Genomic DNA, 13,255 nt, shown 5'->3' on the forward strand with positions numbered 1-13,255 from the left:
TGAGCAGAAGAGAGGAAATGTTGAATTTCCTTCCTGCCCTGAGTCAGCATTGCCAGGTAAATCAGACAGGAAAACATAACCAGAGAAGTTAATTCTACTTTATTGTAAAGAAACATCAATAGAGTCTGCAAGTCTGAAAGTACAATTCTGCTGTCATCCTTGCAGCCTGAGAAAGTTTGCACAGTCCCTTCTGAGTTTCTTGCTCTGCCCACTCTCCAGCTGCAGGCTATGCTGCCTCTTATCGGATCATTCCCTAAGTATCATCGCTTCACCCCATCTTCAAAGGTTTTTCCCCCCATACCCATTACACTGTGATCGATAGATCAATTGATTATGTGACTTGATGGCATTTTCTACCCCTAGTAACCACATCACCTGGCATGACAAAAGTCCAAATAGCGCAATCTTGGAACGTGCTGGAATATCTAGCATGTATATACTGTTGAAACAGCAACGTCTACAGTGGCTTGGGCATGTTGTGAGAATGGCTGATGGTTGGATTCCAAAAGATCTCCTCTATGGAGAATTAGTGCAGGGAAAGTGCCCCAGAGGAAGACCACAACTGCGATATAAGGGTATATCTGCAAGAGGGATCTAAAGGACTTAGGCATTGACATAAACAGCTCGGAAAACTTGACCTCTGATTAGTCAAGCTTGGAGGCTAAAGACACAGCATGGCCTTCTCCAATTTGAAGAGACACTTGTTCGGCGGGCTGAGGCAAAGAGACAATTCCAGAACCAGAACCTGGGGGCTAGGCAGGGGACAGAATATATCTGCCCTTAGTGTGGAAGGTATTGCCACTCCCGAATTGGACTTTTTAGCCACACCAGATGCTGCATTAGGACCTCTTTCCAGAGCTCGATACCATAGTCTTTTGAGACTGAAGGATGCCAATATAGTAACCACATAGATGTCCGGACTCCTAACGACCACATTCCTGTGCTGATTCCTTCCTAAACACCCTTCTTGTGTTTTACAGCTGTTGTGACCACAGCCACAACTGTGGTACAGATGCCTTATCCTCAGCAGCCTGGGGTACCAGTTGCTTATGCTGGAGCACCATACCAAGGATACAATCCACTGCCGGTACAGCCGCAGCCTGGAATGCCAGCAGCACCCTACCCAACCCAGTACCCTCCACCCTACCCTACGCAACCTATGAGGCCACCGCCATACCAGGAAACAGTGCCAGGTAAGGAAAGAAGAGGAGAGCGATGTACTGAAACTGCTAGAAAGAAAAGGAAATAAATAGTAGCTCAAAGTAGTCTTTCTTTTCAAAATATGTCCAGCCTCAAATTATAAATTCATATTTCCTATCTTGGGGAACTTGGCTTCTTTAATACAAATAAACTATCACTTTTGTTTAAATTCTTCTGAGGCTATCAGGTTGAAATCCCTTTTTACGGATGATTTTATTCCACGGGGGGGGGGGGTCACCTTTCCTAAAGAACAGAGCTGAGTAATGAGCCACAATATGCTAGAAATTCCCTCTTAAACATCTGCCTCCAGTACTGGCCAAAATGCTTGCAGGTTGGATGACTTCAACCCAGGGTGCAGAATTCAGCAGATACTGAAGTGTCTCTGCCTGGAAGAACTTTGGTTTATGAGAAGGTGGCTTTAGAGCAGATTACTTTGACTCATGCTATAGGATAGGTTTGATGCACTCCATAGTCTTCCTAGTGTTTGCTGAGACATCCCAGCCTAGAAGGACTTTGACCAGCACTGCAGAGGATAGACTTCTCTTAGTCTTTTCCCATAGAGCAATCTTTGCTTCATGAAAGATCTTCAAGGAGGTGCTTTGTTTGTCCTTCATCAAAGGGCAGACCTCCTTCAAGGATTTGAAAAGGCCTGGCAATGTCATTTCCTACACAATGTTTATCAGGAAACCAGAGACTATACTTTACGTATAAATCTCTATAGGGTAATGCAGATGTGGTGAAGAAGAAAGAAGCAACAACCTAACTTTTCAGATACAAGTTGTCTTCAAGTTAACGACCACAGCTGGGGCCATAATTTCCATTACTAAGTAAGGTGATTGTTAAGTGAGTCACATCCAAATTTATGACATTTTTGCCACAGTTGTTAAGTGAATTACTACAGTTGTTAAGTAAATGATTCCCTCCATAGTTGAAAGCTAACTGGGAAGGTTACAAATGGTAATCATATGACCCCAGGACACTGCAACCATCATAAATGCATGCCAGTTGCCAAATGTCCGAATTTTGATCATGTGAACATGGTACTCTCTGATAGTCATAAATTCAAGGGCTGGTTGTAAGTCACTTTTTTCAGTGCAGTTACAACTTCAAATAGTTGCTAAACAAATGTGATTCAAGGACTACCTCTATAGAAGAAGTGTTGTTATATTGCAGCAGGTAATCAACTCAACATTATCAATAGAGAAGAAGATCTAGATGGAGATTAAGGAGACATTTTGGCCCAGCAAGGAAGGCTTCTTTTCCTAGTATAGGAATAAGGCTTCAACGTACAGCTCTTACAGAGCACTCCAAGTAATGTGTTTGCTTTGTTTTCTATGATGGAAGAACAAAGGTACCCCATGAACACTCAGTCACTTTTATACGGTTCATTCTGCAATTTAATTTTCAGAATTTAAAGATCAGGCTAGAGATCTTCCTTGATTTCATAACTACTGTATGTGGATACTAGCAGGTGAATCTAAGAAATATGCAGAAATAAATAAAAAAGATAACGTAAGATGCTAACCTGTTGTACTTGTCTGCTTGTTTTTTGTTTTTTTTTACAGTTGGTGCCTCAGCTCCAGCTCAACCCCCTTATAATCCAGCATATATGGATCCTCCAAAGGCTTCCTATTAAATTGACTTTTGCTGTTGTGTATCTGCCTGGAAGCCTCTTCAAATTGCCTTTTTCACATGGAGTTCTTTCTGAAGATGATATTCTGATAACTGTGGGTCACAGTTTAGACAACTTTATTTACAGCGCATTGAGAAGTGCAAGTAATTCAAGCAATTAAAAGATGATTTTTTTGGGGGGGAAGGGGGAACTAAGAAAGAACTTAAAAAGTAAGCATCAGGAATATAAATTGGACTAAACAGGGACAGTCATTTGAGGGATTATTTTGGCATTATTTCATCAAAATCAATTTAAAATGGGCTAATCTCTTTCCAGCTTAGTATGGAAGAATAGCATCTGCTATGAAACAGACTATGTTTTCTAAGTAATAAGGAAATAGCTCTTTAGCAAGAAATGGGGCATGTTGGTCAATAATCCCCTTGTTTTTGTTCATTACGCAACAGTTCCATAGTCTTTCAGTATCACAGTGCAAATTTTTGAATTTCATTGGAGTTTCGTCACTATATTATATATAAATAGTATATATATATATATAGTATTCTCTGCTGCATGGAGATTGTTGAATGGGATCATTTATCAACTTTCTGTGTTCTGCAACAAAATATTACAGCATGTTGTGCTTTTATAAAAGAAGACCAGAACTAGGACCAAACAAAGATAAGGTGGTGACCTCCTCTAATTTTATCTGTAATTCCCAGAATCCCTTGCCCTTAGCATCCAGAGTCTGCTGAAAATTTAAATCCAGCTGGAGGGATATTAAATTACATACCCCTGGCTCTAGGCTATTTAAATGGGACATTTCATTCCTCCCCACATTAACCATTTTTCTTATCTGACAATCACTTTCCTATAGGCACATATAGTTTTGATAAGGTGGTATTTTGATTAGAGTCTCACCAGCCTGAATATACTATTAGAAGGAGGAAATATCACAGTAATGTTTCATTTAAAATGTGTGTTTTGCTGCCATTTCAGAATAAATCCATTTCTCAATTGAAAGTAATTTTCCAACTACTTAAGGAGAGAGAGGGAGAGAGAGAGAGAGAGATGAATTTCTGTCTTGAAATAAACACTATATGCAATAAATTTGGCATCCTGGAACTTGTATGAAAGTGGAAACATTTCAAAACTCTTTACATAGTAATATGGAAGTAATTTGATAAGGAAGAAAGCCTAAACCTGGGTTAACACCCCAGGATAGAGATGGCTCCCAATCTCTCTATAGCTAATGCAGTCCAAAGGAAAACAACTTCGCTCCAAATAAAGTGACACGGCACCCAAAATAAATCAGTGCAGCTCATAAAACCAGCCGACACTATGAGATTATATACATTGTGAAAACTGTAGTTCCTGTTTAGAAATACCTAGCCAAGAGATACATAGTTTGGAAAAAAAAATCCCCCATTGCTAATAGTTTTCTGAAGTTACAGATTTGTTGTCTTGGTGTTTGATGAATATTTCTGTCACCTTTGTGTCTTCTAACTCTCCCAATTTCAGTTCCATTTTTCTATTTAAAATACTTGCAGAATCATTAAGAGTGAATTCTATGGACTTTCATTTAATATGTAGGGGACTTTACAGTAAACTTAACAGGAACATTTCTGAAAAATGTTGTATCTCCTCTGCGTTAATGGCTTGTATCAGTCTTTTTCCATACCACTAATCTTGAGAGATATTGATTTACGGCCATGCTTGCTGGAGATACTGCAAATTATAATCCAACATGATAAAGTGCATTCATCTGAGAGAAGTGGACTACATTATGTTACAGAAAAAATGAAAGGATATCAGAAAATTATAAGTTATGTAAATGGATAATGTAATACTTCTTTGGGCCGAGGAAGAGAAAATGGTTGATTTCTGCAGTTTGTGTTAAACTCTGTTATTGTACTTTTTGTAAATACAGACAGTCCTCAACTTACAACCACAATGAAGCTTGCAATTTATGGTCGTAAGTCACAATGCTTATAAAGCAGAACATCATGTGATTTTCTGACATTTTTTTTGCAACCAGTTGTGAGACAAGGATTACCTGAAAGTCTGAAAGAGTTTGCCCCCTTATTACCCATTAGAAATATCTTATTTCAGCAAGCTTTGGATTTTATGACAGCGTGACTCTATATTTTTACTTCCACATATGTCTTATAAAGAATACCTCTCTCTATCACTGTGCTGTAATTATGGAATCATAGTATTATTTTGTTGAAGGCCGTTTTGCCTGCTTGCCTTGAGTGCTGCCTCTGTTTCCTTATTCAGGCTATGTATGCTGAGAATAGTTTCTAATCATTGTAATATGTGAAATCACAGTTAACAATTGGCAAGATTTCAGTAATTGACAACTGGTAGAAGAATCTGTCCAAAAATATTTGCTTATGAAAAATTTATAATAGAAGGCATTTCTTTAATGGCACTTCTACTGCTAGAAGTGGCTCATGTTACAATTCATAGTACTTGTGTGAAGTATGAAGGATTGTGACAAGTGGCACGTGTAGTGTCTCAATTAAAAAGCTGCATTCTTTGTCAAAGAAAAGAAGACTTTTGTTTATCCTTTTTTATTGTGAACATTTAAAGTGCCTTTTCAAATTTTTGTAACTGTGTCACCATAGCTATTGTACAATATTAACATACCATGATGTTTTTTGTTCAGAATCTTGATTTTGTTTTTAATAAAAAAAAATTCCTTTACATGTTTTTGCTTCTGGTAAAGAAAATGCATTTAGAACAAAAGTTAGCATATTTGTGGCTATTTGTAATAAATCTGACCATTTACAATACACATTGCTTTTAAATGACTTTAATTTGGCTTAGATTAGAAGTGTTTGCATCCTTGAATTGAACACCACTGGTCCTCGCTCAAAATTGCATGGAGCTATTTTCACATTCATTTAGTCTTATATTCATTTTAATTAAACATTCCAACACATTTCAATGGGACTAAGATATTTTGTTTCTGGTGTTGGCACTTTTTTCTTTTTTTTCCCAATATATTTTTATTATTTTTACATTTAAACCAATGCAGTACCGTGAAGTCGAAGTAACCATACATTATATACAGCTAGTCTCAGCTAGTCTTAACAATTAGCCTACTTAATACATTGTCTATCCTTCTGTCCAATCACAATATATACAGTTTGTTCCAGTCTTGTCACCTTGTCTTATACCAGTCATAAAATCTGTTCCAGACTTCAAAATATTCTGATTCCCCTTTATTTTTAAGTTCAAGAGTGAGCCTATCTGCTTCCGCACAGGCCAACACTTTTCTGATTATATCTAGCTCTGATGGTGTATTTTCTTTTTTCCAATATTGTGCATAAGTTATGCGCGGTGTTGGCACTTTTTTCATGTGACCTCTAATTGTTAGCAGTCGATAGGAAGATCCAATTCCTCCACTGGAAGGAGGGGGAAGGTTTGTAATAAAGCTCAACTTCCAGCACCTTCTGTGCCTCTAAAATAGTTTTTTATTGAATATTCTATTGTGTTCCAGTATGTTGGAGGGTGACTCAAGATAGGAGCTGATACAGATAGAGAGAAAGAATAGTTAAACAAATGAGGCATTAATAAAGGAGAATATATGTAGCTCAGGGTTGATATGAGGGATCCTTGGTGTTCCCTGAACTTTGCTTATTGTCTTGCAGATGTTTCATTACTCAAACTAGGTAACATCAGTATCAGCAAGCTCAGAGAACACCAAGGATCCCCTCAAATGAGAGGTTTTATTCTGGCACTGATTTCTGTACTAATGAAGTAGAATGAAGTTTTAATATATAGAAGTAGAATATTGTTTCCAGAATAGGAGAAAAAATATAATACATTAAGCCTTAATCTATTTAACTCCCCAATCTTTAGTCTCTACTTTCTTTTTATAATTTACTATGGTGCCGTCTCCAGATTTGGGTATTGACACGGAGTTTGTCTTGAGTTTTCTCCTGGCTGTCCCACCTTCCAAAAATCTTTAATTCAGTATCCCACCATCCTGCATCTGAACCTCCATGCATAAAACAGTCATAATTCTTGAGTTATGTTTTGTTAAATGAAGGGTTTCAGAAAATGATAAAAGATTTTGGAAAATTGCTCTAAAGCAGCATATTATCTAGTAGATTCATTGAAGCTCTATAATTTAAAATGAACTCTTGCTAAATTCTTTGCCTTCTTACATGCATGAAGCTACCTTCCAACTAAAATGGCAAACAGAATAATGAAGACAATAGCATTTTTCACAGCAGCATTTTTCTCAAATGGATCACTGTAGCTTAGATGCGAAGTAATGTAACAAGAGGAGAAGCACTCAGTTCCCACTGATCTTTGAGAGCTCTTCTAATTGTAGGTTCACCAGTTCTGGCAGAAGCCAAAATGTTGTTGGGAGAAATAAAGTTCTTCCAACAGAGGTATTTTTTCTACAGGTGTAGATTACGACATTATGCAGAGTGCTAATAAAAGATCCTTACAACAAAAGACATGCCAAAATCCTTACAACAAAAGAATGCCAAGCCATTCATTTAAAATAAACAACATAGTTTAAGCTGTGATCATGCCGGACATGCTTCAAAAAATAAAAAACCAATCCAGGAAATTGAAAGATATAATTAAATTCTCAAAATCTGTTCAACATAAAATAGGGAGGCTTTGTTCAGTTTTGTACTCCCTGAGGGATTTACAGCTCATGATTCTTACACCCTGTTCTTTTTAATCCTTCAGGTCAATTTGGCTGAAGGAATACTGTATATACTCGAGTATAAGCCTAGTTTTTCAGCCCACTTTTTGGGCTGAAAAAAGCCGCCTCGGCTTATACTCGAGTCAGTGAAAAATTTGCCCGAAATGGAGGAGAAAAAGGGGCGGGGCCATGCCGCTGGGTGACACTCGTGAATGGCCCAGTGCCCCTGTGAGTTTCCCCTCCCTCTGTGTCAGTTTGCCGCGCAGCGCGCACCGCACCATCCCCCCTCCTCACGTTCTAATGTAATGCAGGGCTGTCTTACGATTCCCCTTCCTCCCCCTCCTGCCGCTCTGCAACGATGTCCCACCTCCTCCTTGTTATGGCAAGCAGCCACATAGCGATGTCCCACCTCCTCTGGTACAGTGATCCAATGATAGGAATCACTGTGCCGTGTGTCATAGGAGGCGGGACATCGCTCCCGCGGCTGCACGGGACATCATCATCACAGCGGGACATCAGCATCATGAGGTGAGTGAAGTATTTCATTGAATACACCGCTAGTTTACTGTTTTTCTTTGAAATAAATATTCAAAAACATTATTGGTATCTATTTTTATTTTTGAAATTTACCGGTAGCTGCTGCATTTCCCACCCTAGGCTTATACTCGAGTCAATAACTTTTCCAGTTTTTTGTGGTAAAATTAGGTGCCTCGGCTTATATTCGGGTCGGCCTATACTCGAGTATATACGGTATCATTTCCAGACAGAAATTCAAGAGCAGCAACTTCCCCCCGTCAGTTGACAGAGATGCCCCCAATAAATTTTTGTCTTGTTTGTACTTCCCCCCCCCAAATTCCACCTTCTGTGTAATTGCGCAGGCAGAAATCTAGCAATTTCATGATCTGTCCATAATCGCTTGCCACAGATAAAATCGATGAATTTCTGACACGCGCTTGCTGATAGAATACATATTATTGTCCAACGGAACTTCTAACAGTTTGTGTAACTCAGCAAAAGAGATTATACTGTATATGTGGCATTAGTTTTCTTGCACAAGTGGATTAAAATATATAATGGGATGAATTAGTCTCTGAAAGTCCAAGGAAAGGGACAACATTAACAGAAGGAATTGCAGATGTGCTGTGTCATGTGAAATATTACTGTGGTTCCCTATTTGTGGAGAGATGCTTCCAGTTTCAACTGTATCCCCTGCTTTCTACTTTTCTACTTGAAGGCAATGCTGGCAGATTGGTGTGGGGGGGGGTGTCTATTTGTAACAATAGTTCAAGATAGGCTGGAATGATTAAACATTCCAGGTTTGTATGGTTGAAAACTTACTTGATCTCCATCAAGAGATAAATCTCAGCACCATGAATCTCTTCAGTTGCCTGCCAATATTTTAGTACAAAAATATGAACTCCCACAATAGTGTTTAGAATGATGTGTTTATTCCACTAGCTAAAATGATTGGACAGGCAATTATTCCTGTTTTGTATGGTGGATTTCCCTGTAGCTCTGTACCTTTAAGGGCATTCTAAACCCTGGATAGGATGTGATCAAAGTTGGCTACAAATTTTCCCCCTAATGCAGTTTTGAAGGGTAAATGGAGTAGCCTTCAGCATGTCACAAAATAGGATAAGTTTTGTTATTTAAGGAAAATGCCGAGTTATGAAAGGAAAAAAGAGTTAGGAGGCAGGGGCTGGCTAAAACCATATATGGATGACCAAAAAATGCTCATTCTGTATTTCCTCTTAAACTAATAAGGTATGAATAGTAAGAATTCCTTACACTGTCCTAAATATAGCAGTTGTAGAATCTAGGCTATAATTTAGTCATATTTGTTTAACTCTTAGACAAACAGTTCACATAAACACATATTTTGACCACCAGAACCTGCAAAATAACTATTCAAAATGAACAGCCATTACATCTGTAAACAGTTTATTGGTATCCACTGACCATGGTATGCAAATAATGGCTAAAATGGAAACAATGACTCATTAATCCACAACTTTCCTTTCCAAACATTCCATTCAGAAATATTTTACTGAGTGTTAATTTAAAGAGATCCAGACGCTTCTAAAGCTGTAAAGAGAATCTCTGTTCTTTAGAATTATTTAAAGATTATAACTCATGAGTTTTGTGTTGTGCTTGTTTTCAGCTGAAAAGTTTTCAGTGAGAGATTGTTTAGTTGAAATAAATAAATCTAAATTAATACGTCCTACAATTTACCATCCGAGTTCCTGATACTTGCCTCATTTATCAGAATGCTGGCTGGGGAATTCTGGGAGTTGAAGTCGGGACATCTTCAAGTTGCCAAGGTTGAGAAACACTGCTTTAGACTTTGTTTAAACTTGCTATATTGTTGCAGATAACCTAATTCATTGATCTTGTTATTGTATTTCCTGCTATACCTCTTTCCTTCTTTCCTTTGAAGTTTCTCAGTTATGGTCTGAAAAGGCCACTTGGAAGTTTCCTCATGTATTCTTCATTTTTCTGCATTTAATCCAAGCACAGGACCTCAGGGACGAAGAAAATTACCAAAGAGTTTATACAACAAAGGACACTCTCAAGTGGATTATAATGGTATTCCTGATTGCAGTTTTCAGCTTGTTTGTTGTTACTACAGTTATCTCCCTAACCTGGTCATGGTGCTGTATATATTGCCAAATGTTGGTGGGGGTGGGGTGGAGGGGGAAGTCGCCAAGGTGTAAGCATCCACTATTATTTTTTCTAAAATGTTGCCTTAAATACTTTATCTTCTTCCCTCTGACCTGTGAGATATTTAAATTCTAACTCAGTTTCCAACTGAGTTGATAAGAACTTCAACACTGGCTTTGCCATCAATTGTGCTAGAAAACAGGTAGAAATAAATACGCTGTGCTGCCCAATTACGTTCTTGTGCACGAACACAATACAATCTATTGTGTTCATATTTTATTATATTTCAGGCAGCTCATTTCATTTGCTCGCAAAATATCCTGGACACGTGGCTTCTTATTACATACAAGCTCTCCTTTCAGAGCATTCAGATGTACTTCCTTGAATGTTGCTAAATTCTGCCATATTAAACCTAGATAGGGGCTGATATCTTTCAAAAAAATCTTTTTCCAGGCTCCTGCCATTTAGCTTTGATTGGGAACAATGTTCTACAGAGTTTTAAACAATACCATGATTTTACTCTGTTTTTAGGCCATCCTCATATCAGTTTCTGGGTCCAATTAGTTTAGTATGAACAATAGTAAACTACATCCATACATGACGAATAATTTGAAATTGAGGTTTTCTGTCTGGTGCCATTGATGGATTTCTCTTTTGCTTGGGTTTTGCTCTTGTTTTTATGTTAGTCCTTGACAAAACTATTGAATTGATTGATCCCCGAATCTGACAAAGAGTATTCTCAAAGTTGTATTCAGATGTTCTAAAATAAAAAAAATAAATAAATGCTTCCTTCAATTATAGTCGTCCTGGCCCAGAATCTTGTCTTATTGACAGGATCTGAAACACATACTGCAAACCACATCAGGAAACTCAATTGTAATGCTTAAGATTTCCGATAACATAGAGCTCAGTAATTTCACCCAGATAAATCTAGTTGCACTTTGACTTCAGATTGTCCCCATCAACACTTCATATCATCAAGACAGAGATTGGGTTGCAGGGGGTTGAACAGCTCTGCTCCACTTGGCTGCTTAGAAGTTCATGGTGCCAATAGAAGATAAGACTCCAGAAATAGATGTATTGTGGAAAGGCTAGAAACTGCACTTGACTGAAATTGGCCTTCTAATTTTATTGTAAGCAAAAATATGTAAATTCAGGCCACTGCCAAATGAGAACTCCTTTGGATAGCATTTCTGTATAAATTGGGAAGGAAAATGCTGGTATATTTCTTATAATGCCTCTATATACTGATTTACATGTCTATTCTACTTTTATACTTGCATGTTAAACTACTGTCATTATTAGCAGTAAACAGATATTAATAGTTATTCCTTCCTGCACTAATTGCATCCTGGGTCCTTCTTCTCTATAGAACTGTCAACAGACTCAGCTTTAGCTCCTGCTGTGAGTCAGGCCCTGTACCCTTAGTATGGGGACCATACAGCCACAGGGAAGTTCAATCTACTCAAGACAATATCCTCCTCTCTATTCAGGCACAGAACCATCTGAAGATTCACCATCCTACTACAGATGAAGAACCTACAATTTACCAGCAGTGTAGTCCACTGAACAAGTACTGATAAAAAACAAATCAGACTCACACTCCACTTCTTGTGACAATTTCACAATCAGGTTAAAAATAATAATGGACATGGATGATAATCTGTGGTTAATCTTTAACACATCTAGAGAGAAAATGAGTCATCTTTCTGGTGAACAGAAGATGACACCAGAAAGTTTACTTTCCCACTAGCCAGAATGCTAGAAGAAAGAGAAAACACAGAAACTTTATTTTAAAACTGCAAGTTACAAAAAGAAATAATGAATAATGACAGAAAAAAAATATTTCAGCAAGTTGTAATATAGTTTGGGGTAAGGGTTAAGGTTAGGCTCAGTGGCTAAGACACTGAGCTTGTTGATCAGAAAGGTCGGCGGTTCAAATCCCTAGGGCCGCGTAATGGAGTGAGCTCCCATTACTTGTCCCAACTTCTGCCAACCTAGCAGTTCGAAAGCACATAAAAATGCAAGTAGAAAAAATAGAAACCACCTTTTGTGGGAAGATAATAGCACTCCGTGCGCCTTTGGCGTTTAGTCATGCTGGCCATGTGATCATGGAGACATCGTTGGACAGCACTGGCTCTTTGGCTTTCAAACAGAGATGAGCACCACCCCCTAGAGTCGGGAACGATTAGCAGATATGTGCGAGAGGAATCTTTACCTTTACCTAATATAGCTTGAGTGCGTATGTGATAATATCCAAACAGTCAGAAGCTTAAGTTAAAGCTGGAGAAAATAGGATCTCATCAAAGCTATATTCCGAATAAGACCCTTTCCCAAAATAAAGTGGGGACAAAGCCAGTGCGCTTTCACCATTAGGCACAAAGGATTTTTAAAAAAATAGTTGGCAGAAGCTAAAACACAAGGTTTGAAATTTATACTTCCATAGGATAAAATGTAGGGAAACTTACAGGTAGTCCTTGACTTACAACCTTGTGTTTAGCAACTGTTCAATTGCAAAAAAAGTGATATATGACCAGTACTCACATTTATGATCATCACAGCATCCCATCTCATTATCATAATCTGGACACTTGGCAACCAGCATGTACTTATAACAATTGCAGTGTCCTGAGTTCACATGATCATCACTTGCAGCCTTCCCAGGAAGCTTCCCACAAGCAAGTCAATGAGGAAGATGAATTCATTTAATGATTGCAGCGAGGTCATAAAATCGGTGTAGCTAACTTAACCTCATTGCTTAGCAATGGAAGTTCCATTCCCAATTTTGGTCACAAGTCAAGGACTACCCTGAACAAGATACTTTCAAAAAATCTTCCATCTAAAATATCCATACTAGGGCCCAGGCCTCACTGAAGAACCTTCAAGTGCACTGGGCTAAAATTAACCACTAATAATTGGATTGTGGGAATTGCAACCTGACATCTTGAGTGCCAGATTCCACTTTTCCCTGATCTATGTTGTAGGCATTTATCGTGCGCCTCTTAAGATACTAACACAAGTGCCAAATAAAAGAGAGCTGTGACATTAAAAAAAAGAGGCTACAGATACTTTGAGGCCTCATAATACAGCCAAGTGGTGTTTGGAAAGCA

At 38.2% G+C, this 13,255-nt stretch overlaps 1 protein-coding gene across 1 annotated transcript in view; it reads left to right on the forward strand.

Annotated features, from left to right (window-relative positions):
- SHISA5 (shisa family member 5) overlaps window positions 1-5,607 on the forward strand; it is a 33,638-nt gene extending 28,031 nt beyond the window's left edge. The window contains exons 5-6 of the mRNA XM_032208984.1: window positions 981-1,193; window positions 2,766-5,607. Of these exons, the coding sequence (XP_032064875.1) occupies window positions 981-1,193; window positions 2,766-2,836 (284 nt within the window). The 3' untranslated portion in view covers window positions 2,837-5,607. The remainder of the gene's footprint in view (window positions 1-980; window positions 1,194-2,765) is intronic.
- Window positions 5,608-13,255: the final 7,648 nt, after the last annotated feature.

The sequence above is a fragment of the Thamnophis elegans genome, chromosome 2 (genome assembly GCF_009769535.1).
Source record: "Thamnophis elegans isolate rThaEle1 chromosome 2, rThaEle1.pri, whole genome shotgun sequence".
Classification (NCBI taxonomy): domain Eukaryota; kingdom Metazoa; phylum Chordata; class Lepidosauria; order Squamata; family Colubridae; genus Thamnophis; species Thamnophis elegans.